The 9,950-nt window shown below is 49.0% G+C and overlaps 1 protein-coding gene across 1 annotated transcript; it reads left to right on the top strand.

Annotated features, from left to right (window-relative positions):
- TMIGD3 (transmembrane and immunoglobulin domain containing 3) lies at positions 1-5,981 on the top strand. Its single transcript, XM_059374287.1, has 6 exons — positions 1-67; positions 1,205-1,552; positions 3,013-3,079; positions 3,601-3,701; positions 4,213-4,274; positions 5,677-5,981. Exons 1-6 carry the CDS (start codon positions 19-21, stop codon positions 5,686-5,688), a joined length of 639 nt encoding a protein of 212 aa, XP_059230270.1. The 5' UTR covers positions 1-18; the 3' UTR covers positions 5,689-5,981.
- The last annotated feature ends 3,969 nt before the right edge of the window (positions 5,982-9,950 follow it).

Genomic DNA, 9,950 nt, shown 5'->3' with positions numbered 1-9,950 from the left:
CAAAGAGTGTTTGTGCAGATGGATAAGGCCGGGACTTTCTGCTGTCTGCCTGTGCCCGAGCCTAGAGGTGAGACCCCGGGGACTGACCTGGTGACCTTGACAGCTGCTGTGCCTCTTCTTGGGTCCCCACCCAGGCCTGTAGAGTGAGCATCACCCCATCTACTTTGTGGGGTGGATAGGAGAATAAAATATCAATTCATATGGGGGACGTGAACCTGCCATGCAGGCAGGTCCCAGGCAGTGCTTGTGGGGACCTAGCCCATCTCTGGAAGGCTGAGAGACAGGGGGCCCTGCTGCCCATCTCTGCTGCTTGTTCAGATACTTCCCCAGCCATGGTCAAGGGGGATGTGGTGTGCATGACTTCCTCACTACACAACATCCTAAGATGACGGTGCTGCCTCTGTAGGCCTTGCACAGAGGAAATGGAAAGTTTTGAGCTCCTAAGACCAGAACCTGACTCCCTCTGTTCTCAGCCCTGTGCGGCCGGCAAAAGCCTCCAAACCTTCTCAGGTTTTGAGGGGGCCTCAGCTGGGTAGGGAGCTAGGGGCACAGGATGTGCTCACAGTGAGCCTCGGGTTCTTCAAGCCCCCTGTCAGGCAGTGGTGAGAGTCTGCCTATATCCGTGTAGAGGGGGACACCTCGGGCCAGGCCACAAGACTTGCCTAGGGTTGTGGTAGTAGCCGTCAGGCTTGCCGGAGCCAGCACTTCAGACTGGCTGACTTGAACGACAGAGATTGATTTCTTCCCATTTCCGGAGGCTGGAAGTCCGAGATCAAGGTGAAGGCAGGTCTGGCCTCTTCTGAGGCTGCTCTCCTTGGCTTTCTTGTTGTGTCCCACATGACTGTCCCTCGGCCTGTTGTGTGTATCCTAAGCTCCTTTCTCATAAGGACACCAGGCAGGTGGCCTTAGGCCCTTTCTAACGACCCCACTGTAACTCAATTACCTCTTAAAAGGCTCAATCCCCAAATACAGTCATATTCTGAGGTGCAGGAAGCTAACACCTCAACATACGAATTTTAGGGGGACCCTATTTGGCCCCTCATAGTCACTAACCCAAAACAGGCAGAAAAAAAAAAATCAGCTTTTGTGCTTTAACTGATTTTTCTGGGGGACAGCAGGGGCGGCAACATGTTTAAAGGAACATTGATACGTGTATGTGCGTGTGCATGCACGGGCACACGCTTGCCCTTGTGTGTTTTCACAGAGGCTATGGTCATGGATGAAAAGGTCAAGGAGAGCTTTGCGCTGGACACAACTTCTGCCACCTGCAGCTACAATGCCCACTATAAGGACCACCCCAAATATTGGTGCCGAGGCTACTTCCGGGACTACTGCACCATCATCGCCTTCACGCCCAACAGGACGGACCGCGTGGCCCTGAGAGACACGGGAAGCCAGCTCATCATCACTGTGTCCTGCCTGACCAAGGAGGACGCGGGCTGGTACTGGTGCGGCATCCAGCGGGCCTTTGCCAGGGACGACATGGATTCTACCGAGCTGGTGGTGACTGACAGCACGGGAGGCCTGGCCCATGATCTCTGGTCTGGGAAAGGTATGGAGCCTGTCAGGAGTCCAGTCAGGGGTAACCCACAGTCGTGCGTGTGCGTTACATGTGGTAACTACTCGCTGAGGCCGGGGAGAACCAAGTCAGGCTCCCCCTAGTTTCTTTGGGAGTAACCTCGTTTCTCCTTCCTTCTGAAGTTGGGTGGTTGCTGATTGTTGGGGATTAGCTTGGAATTCAGGGAAGAGTAGGGTGTGTGGGCTCTGGGGTCCTCTTGGAAGCTCTCTTTCCTGACAGCGATCTGGCTCATGGGATTTGGGAGAGGCTCATGGCAGCTAATAATTGGAAGGGCTTTGTGCTGCTGGCCAGGGAAGGCTCAAAGGTTGATATTACACATCTGTGCTTCATAGCCAGCCTTGTAGGTCTAGAATCTTGACACTCCATTTCTTGAGAGGCAAGTGAGGCTATGAAAGATGACCCAGGAACCCGGATGAGCCCCCTCAGAAACGGGGATGAAGATCACGGCCAAACCGGTCAGGAGTACAGTTTACATGGAGGCTGCTGGGTGGGTGAAGGTTGGACTGGGGCATGTAGAGGAAGGTCTGTCCAGGCCAGTCAACCAGTCTTTTGGGCCAGGGCTGAGTTCTCCAGATGCTCACCAAAATTCTTCTGTCAGTTGTTCAAAGTCTCTTTTCTACATGAGAAAGCCTCTGTCTTGGCAAAGAGCTTAAGGAAAGCACTAGCCTTTCTCTTTTTTCCCTCTGTGTCTTCTCAGTCCTTTCCGTTTCTAGGAGGGAGGTCTTTCTATCATAGCCCAGAGCACAATGCCGGTAGGAAAACAAACCAAGAACTTAAGGAAAGCTGTAGGAAGCCTTCTGGTGCTGGAGAGAGGGTCTTGCTCATACGTGAGCAACTACTCCTTTGTCTAACAAGTATCTTATTCAATGGGTGACATCCTCACACCTAGTGTGTTTCTACTGTTCAGTTAGGCTCGGGATGAAAGAGGCTCACCTAAATGTCTCCTTACTTTAAGCCCCCACAACCCCCCCAACTAGATTTGCCAGAGAAGGCAAGTGGGTGGCCATGGCAGAGCTTTTCCCATTGGGTTTTGGTGTCAGGAGCACAGTGTGGCAATGATGTCATCTATTGGCTCCTTCCTTAAGGGTTGGACTGGCCCTCTTGTGCCTCTGGTGTCCCCTCCCATAGGCTTCAGCCTGGGACTCTCTAACCATGGGCCACTTCTAGTCCACACAAGGCTTTTGTGCAAATCTGCAAAGAGAGTCCCATCTCCAGGTGCAAGGAGCCCAGTGACCGGTGGTATATGGCTTGGCGAGCAGAGTGTGTGCTGGATGTCAGCCCCTACTTGTTCCCTCTACTCTTAGGGTGCCTCAGCTTGGGCCAGCATCTGTTCGGAACACAGTCTCTGACAGCCAGAGACGCAGAGATGCAGAAGGCAAGGGCAGGTCTGGGGACTGGCTCACTAGACCCTCAGCACATTTTTTCTGATGCAGGCCTGTCAGGCAACAAGACCAGAAGCTGCAAGGCATCCAGAGTGGTCCGCAAGGCCGATCGCTCCAGGTGAGGACAAATGGGCTATGGAGGTGCCGGGAGGCAGGCAAGGGTGACACAGCGTGGAGAAAGATCTGTCCTAAGGGGAGAGCAGTGTCTCACATGTGAAGGGAGGGACATGGCGCCCTCAGGAGTGGTCCGGAGTGCCTTTGGGACTTTTTCTTAGTCTCTGATCTGCTGCTCTCACGTGTGCTTGCCACCTCTCTCTCTGCACTGCCCTTTTCTGTTTCATTTTGGCCGTTTCTAGCTCCTGAGCTTATGTCTCCCCTGCTCAAGAGACCAGCCAGTCTTGGCTCTGCCTGCTTCAAGTCTGTTAGTCTCTGAGGGAGGGGCCAGACCCGCTCGGTCTGCCCACCAGTCCAGGTCCGATCAGGCTTGGGCTGGGGGACAGGAGCACTCTGAAGGGACACGTGGCAGAGCTCCTGGAACTGGGTAGGGGCGGGGGATGGAGCAGATCCCAGGAAAGTGGATCCTGGGCAGAGAACCGAATTGGAGCGACATGAATTCTGTCGGTCTGTGACTCCTTCCAGGATGTCCATTCTCATCGTCTGCATACTGATCACGGGCTTGGGGTCCATCTTTATAATCAGTCATTTGTCCAAAAGAAGGAGAAGCCAAAGGAGTAGAAGGGGTAAGTAGTCACTGGGGGGTGGGGATTAAGCAAAATGAAAGGGGCCAAGGAGTAGCTTTCAAATGAGTGAGTGTGACCCTCTTCCTGTTCCCTGGACCCATGGAGGTCAATGCAACCAGCCATGGGCTGGGGGAGATTCTGCTTCATGGTGACTAAGGCCCCATGAGAGGTGACAGAGAGGGTATGGCAGCCGTGGTAAGTGGGACCACTTAGACTCGGGAGCAGGGAGGCCTTGAGACAACCACACTGTTAAGTCCCAGTGTGTGGAAGGTCACCTGCCTCCCCAGCACACAACCTTCCAGAGGTAGACTTACTCTTTGCTTGAAACTTTTGTTCATCTGTGGGGACTGTCAAAAGACCTCTGGGGCTTGTGGGTAAGTAGACATAGAAAAGTCTCCTTGAGAAGGTTCAGGAATGGAGACGACAGGCCCACAGGCCTCAGTTCTGGTCTTCGGTCACCAGAGGAAGGGCCCTTAAGCTTTGTGCCTCCTTTTGCCCTTGGGTATTACAGGTAGAATCCTCACTAGAAGCCAGAAAACCAGTCAAGCTTCTTTTGTGATCCCCACACCTCTGGTAAGTTCCCTCCATGGCTCATCCTGAGCCCTGGCCCTCACAGTTACCTGATCTTTAGGGATCCCCTTTCCTAATCAGAGGATAGGAATTTTGTTCAGCAGGGACTCTGTGGATCTGCCCACCTTCCCTTTCTCTCTCTCTCTTTTTATTTTTGTTCACCTTTCCTTTGGGGCAGCATCAGAGAAACCAAAATCCTCAAGACCACCATGTGGTGGTTCTTCTAACCTCTCAAGGAGACACAGGATAGGAAGAACACCACATACAAGTGTCACTGTTTGGCTAGTAGGACTTTTTTTTTTCTTTTTTTATGCTCAGAAGTCACAGAAGTACGTCGGGCCACAGAGGGACTGTATACATAGTTACGAGCAGGTTCCCCCCTCCTCTGAGTCTGGAAGTGCAGGAAACAATGCTTCAGAGAATGAGAGTAAACGTGCACACACACCCACACACATACACACGTGCGCACACACACACACACACACACACACACACACCTGGAAGCACCTGCTACGGAAACACGGGGTAGAACTGGAGGAATCTGGAATTCAAAGCTAAGTCTGAGAGGTCTCATACTCTCCCTGTGATACTTTGGCCCCATGGCAGAGCAGGAGCCCTAAGAAATCAAAGGCCTGGCTCCCTTTTGTCCTCTAAGGGCTTTGGGAACTGGTGGAGATGGGGAAGGTAGTTGTGCCCAAGACCCCTCCCTTCAAGACACAATTATACTGTAGGTTTTTGCAAAAACCAGTGTCACTTCTTCAAGGCATGATCTTGGGTAACTTTTCACTTCTCTGGGCCCATTTTCTGCTATAGATTGAGGACCCCATTCTCATATTCCCCAGGAGTTTTTAGTCATACATTCACTCTTCTTTCAATGCATGGGGACCATACTAGGTGTTGGGGATACAAAGGCAAGAAAAAGAAATGGCATCTGGCCTCATAGAACTTATAATGCAAAGTGGGAAGGAGACAAACCATCACGCAGATGAAAACTGTCAGCATAAATACTCGACAGGAAAGGCACACAGAGTGGTGGAAATTGAGGCAAGAGAATCCAACCCTACTCCGTTTGAGCAAAGAGTTGTGTGACCTGTATTAGCCGTGGCCTGCTTCCTCACATTCAAGCAATTGGAACATGGCAGCTGGAATCAAAGACCCATCTGGCTTTGATGTCCCTGGGCTCTGCAGGGGTCCAGTGGCATTAAATCACCAAAGCTTGGTGAGAGGTGACTGACCAAAGGGCTTTCAAGTAATGACAGCTGATTTCTGCCCTGAGAACAAACTACGGTGTTCAGTCCCCATAAAGCCACCACGAGAGAGTTTGCAACTTCTATGGCAGAAACATGCAGCAGAGGAAGGCAACAGATCTCAACTTGATTTCCTTTTTCTCTTCCCCACAAAATAGACAAGTCACTGAAGCCCTCCTCCTGTGTCCTGACTCCATAGAAAATGGCTCATGCTGAACAGATGTGACTGAAGATTTATTTAGTTTATGACTTAAGTGATGCTACAATAAAGTTGTCATGACAACCGACCCCCACCTTGTGGGACCCGATTGTGATCTCTCAGGTGTACTGCAGGACCCTCTGACTTGGCAGTGATCGCTTGCTGCTAGCTGAGAACAGCAGGTGCAGGTGAAGAAAAGGGGCAAAACCTGGCTCAGAGGGCCAGGAGATCACTTGTGTTTTCTTGGTTTGCCAATAAACTCCTGACTGGTGTTGAATGGACTCTCAGGTATGACTAACCTCTCCTGGGATATCCCTGGAAGTATGTTTCCAGGAAAATTTAAAGCACAATATTGCGATATTTATTTCTGCATTGGTATTACCTGCTATCAGAAGAAGGGGTATCGGCCAAACCAGCAGGTGTCAGGTTTTCTTGGGGGAAAGATTGTCCCCTCTGGGACATTGTCTGCAGACTGAATGGAGGCCGCTCTGGATCAGTCAGAAACCAAGGTGTGGTGAGTGAAATATTCAGTCACATCAGGAAGCACAAATCAAGACGGAGGGAGGCATCGGGAGCTGTGGGTACAAGGGAGGCTGTACTGTCCGAAATGCCAGAGCCACCTGCATGTCTGCACCTTCTCTCCCCATGTGAAGTCTTCCCTGCTATTTCAGGGAGTTTCAGGAGCTCCCCATCACTGCCTCTGCTGCCCCTCACAATCCTACAGGTTTGTTCTAATTCCACGAATGAGGGTACCAGAGACTTTTCTTCTTCCCTTCCCTGGCAAAGACCTTTTAAATCTATGGTCAATAATTTAACTACTCATTTCACCCTCCAGCAGGACTAGGGGCACACCAGTTTTCATGGGAGGGAGACAAAACCTAAAACTTTGTAAGAGTAGGGTTCTGCTGTTAAAAATAGGAAGCTTCTAGAAAACAGAGGGAGGGTAATTAACATGATACGTCATGTCCAAGTAGATGGTCCTAGGACAATGCGTCCTTCTCTGGGAACTGTGGGACAAGCCCTGGCTCTCAACTGGAAAGCTGACCGGACTTCTAGCTTCAAGGTCGGTAGTGTTGTTTGCTGTCAGGTGAAAGCTAGAGAGGCACTTTCCCAACCACCGACAGAAGAGCCTCTGCTGCCCTCCTCGGGCGGCCACTCTGCTGTGCTGTGGCCTCTTCACAAGACCATATCCCCAAATTGTCTTTCTCCTTGGTCCATTCACTCCCACACTGGACCCACCCTTCCGCCATCTTCTCAAAAACCAGCTGTCAGGAGCTTTTCTGGATCGGGTCACCGGACTTGCCCTTGCTAGTTTCTCTGCCACTCTGCCTGCTCTGGGTGAGGCAGCATGGCCTGGAGGCAAGATGCAGGGGACTGCAAGTCAGAGGACTGGATACAAGTATGGCTCTGCCACCTCCTCAATGGGAGAGACTGGCTACATTATTGATCTCTTTGAACTTGAATTTCCCAACCTCAGTCTTTAAACATACTGCCTGATGTGCTATCTCAGAGAGATTTGGGGAGGCTGCTTTTCTCCCACTGCCGCTTCCTTGGCTATAGACTGAGCCCCAGTAAGGTAACACTCCTCAGGAATGTCCCATTGGAGGAGTGACCCATCTGATGGGAGTCCATGGGTCAGAATCTGGGTGAACCTGCTCTGCCCTTCCTCTTCCCTTTTTAACCTTCTGCGTGCAGCTTTCAAAGTACACATGACCTCTTTTGTGACTCCCGGGCTCAGCTGAGCCACTGTTCAGAGACGGGGAGGGGAGGGAAGGGGATTGTCCCCTTCTCTGCAGCCACGTACATGCTACGTTCTCCAGTGCCAGATGTGTGATGAAGACGGTACTTCTCAGTTGGTTCAGAATCCAGGTGGGGATGGGCGCACCAGGTACCTGGTCCCCTGAAGATCCTCAACAAGGGAAGTGGAGAACTTCAAAAGTTACAAAAGGGCTTTTAAGGGACAATACCTCCTCCCCCTCCCTGCCCCTCAGTCCCTCGGTTATCAAGCTCCCTTGGCCAGGGGCAGTCACGGAGACCAGTTAAAGGTATTTTCTTTCAGAGACTAGATATGGACAAATATAGGTGCACACATACGCACGTGTGCGCACACACACATTCTCTCCTGGACACGAACAGAGCGGGCAGAATTCTGTTTAACAGCTTATGTTTGATATAACTCTCGGAGATCTTTTTTGTCCTAGAACACAGAGCGTCTTCCCTCTTTTGAATGGCTACATTGTACTCCATTGGCTAGTCCCCTCTCAACAGACACTGGGGGTTTCTTTGATCTTCCACTGTTGCAGAGTTGAGCATAGTGGGAAAACGGGCACACTCTGGAGCCAGCCCACCTGGGTGTGAGCCCCAGAGCCAGTGAGAACTCAGCACATTACTCGGCCCCTCTGGGTCTCCCTTTCTCTTCTAAAATGCGAATAATGACCATTGTAGCCTCCTAGTGTTTTTGTGAGGCTTCCATGAACACACATGCTGGGCACTAGGAGTGTACTTAGAGTATGAGGAGCCTCACCGAGTTTTAGGCAATTTGGTGAACACGACAATTTAAACTATGCATAATTTAAACCTTAAACAGGATGTATTTGCAGCTATAGGATTTAAAACCTGGTTAGCTTTTGCCAAATTGCCAACCATATCATTTGAATGTGTGTCTTTGTTCCCCACAGGGGTTTGTTAGCAGACTTTGTGAATGTTTCTCATCTCATGGATGGAGAACACCTAACTGTAGTTTTAATTACTATTTCTTTTATTATGAGTAAACTTGAGTATCTCTTCATCTATTGAAAAGCTACTTACGTTTCCCTTTCTGTGACTAACCCAGACTCATCCTTTGTGCTTTTTTGTTTCAATTTGATTTTCCTACTGAGTTGCTGATTTTTTTTTTTTTTTTCTGACTGACTGACAGAAGCTCTGAGTATATTAAGAAAATCAGCCCTGTGGCTATGAGATGCTTTGCAAATATTTTCCAGGCTTGGCATTTTGAACAGTATTTTGTAAGTCCAGTTAATCAACTTTTTCTGGTTTATTGGCTTGGGGTCACATATTCAAGGCAGGGACCACTCATTCTTAAAGTTCTATATACTCCTAGTACTTTTACACTTTTTTTTTTACAGTTAAATTTTTGATGCGTCTAGAATTTGATTTAAGGAGGGAGATGTGGATCTGATCTTATTTTCTTCCACATGGCTGCCTACCTGTCAAAACACTTTTTACAGATAAACCAATTTCCCCCAAATGATCGGATATGCCATCTTACTCAATCTTTAATAAATCTTTAGTAAATCTTAATAATCTTAATAATCTTTAGTAAATCTTACTCAATTTCTTCATGTATATCTATTTCTAGTCTTCTTACTCTATCCCATTTGTTTATTTGCGAACCATGAACACATTTTAATGACTCATGCTTGATTTAAAAAAAAACACTTTTAGTTATTGGTTAGGGGTAGCCTTCCTATATACTTTTATTTGCTTCTTTTGATAAATTTTCCTGGATTTGCTTTCTGGTTTATTGTCTACATAGGGACTTTAGAGTAACCTCACTGAATGAAAAATAATCTTACTGGGGTGGGGGGGGGGATGCCTGGGTGGCTCAGTGGGTTAAGCCTCTGCCATCGGCTCAGGTCATGATCTTGAGGTCTTGGGACCGAGCCCCACATCAGGCTCTCTGCTCAGCAGGGTAGCTTGCTTCTCCCAGTGTCCCTACCCCCTGTTCGTGCTTTCTCTCTCTCTCAAATAAATAAAATCTTTAAAAAAAAAAAAAGAATCCTATTGGTATTTTTACTGGGACTGTCTGTGGAATCATCCATTAGGATTTGGGGGGGGTTCACATTTAAATTTTTTGTTCCCATATAACATCACTTTGCATATCTTTTATGCTATATCAAAGAGGTGGACATCCACATGTGAACATTGCTTTGTACATGTGGAACTTATATTTGTGTAAAACTCTTGGGATGTACAAAGTACCATAGAAGATGGTACATCTTCCTTATTCTCAAACTAACAGGTAAACGTTATTAGTTCTGTTTTCACGAGGAAGCAACTACACTTACCAAAAGAATGCAGCTAGCTGGGGCCGAGATTGAGGCCGGAGCCCTGATCAGTCCTGAGCTTGTTCTGGGGTACCATCCTCTCTGTTTGGCTTCTGGCTATGGAGGAGTTCTGGATCTCTGGATGTGATAGGACCAGACAAATAAATGATACCGGAGGAGCCAGCAC

This window comes from Mustela nigripes, chromosome 14, assembly GCF_022355385.1.
Source record: "Mustela nigripes isolate SB6536 chromosome 14, MUSNIG.SB6536, whole genome shotgun sequence".
Classification (NCBI taxonomy): Eukaryota; Metazoa; Chordata; class Mammalia; order Carnivora; family Mustelidae; genus Mustela; species Mustela nigripes.
The sequence above is the reverse complement of the archived record's forward strand: the minus strand, read 5'-3'. Positions and strand labels throughout refer to the sequence as shown.

Coding starts and splice junctions, on each gene's coding strand:
- TMIGD3 (XM_059374287.1), top strand. CDS start 19: ATGGATAAGGCCGGGACTTTCTGCTGTCTGCCTGTGCCCGAGCCTAGA. Junction 68..1,204: donor GCCTGTGCCCGAGCCTAGAG/GTGAGACCCCGG, acceptor GTGTTTTCACAG/AGGCTATGGTCATGGATGAA. Junction 3,702..4,212: donor AAGCCAAAGGAGTAGAAGGG/GTAAGTAGTCAC, acceptor TGGGTATTACAG/GTAGAATCCTCACTAGAAGC.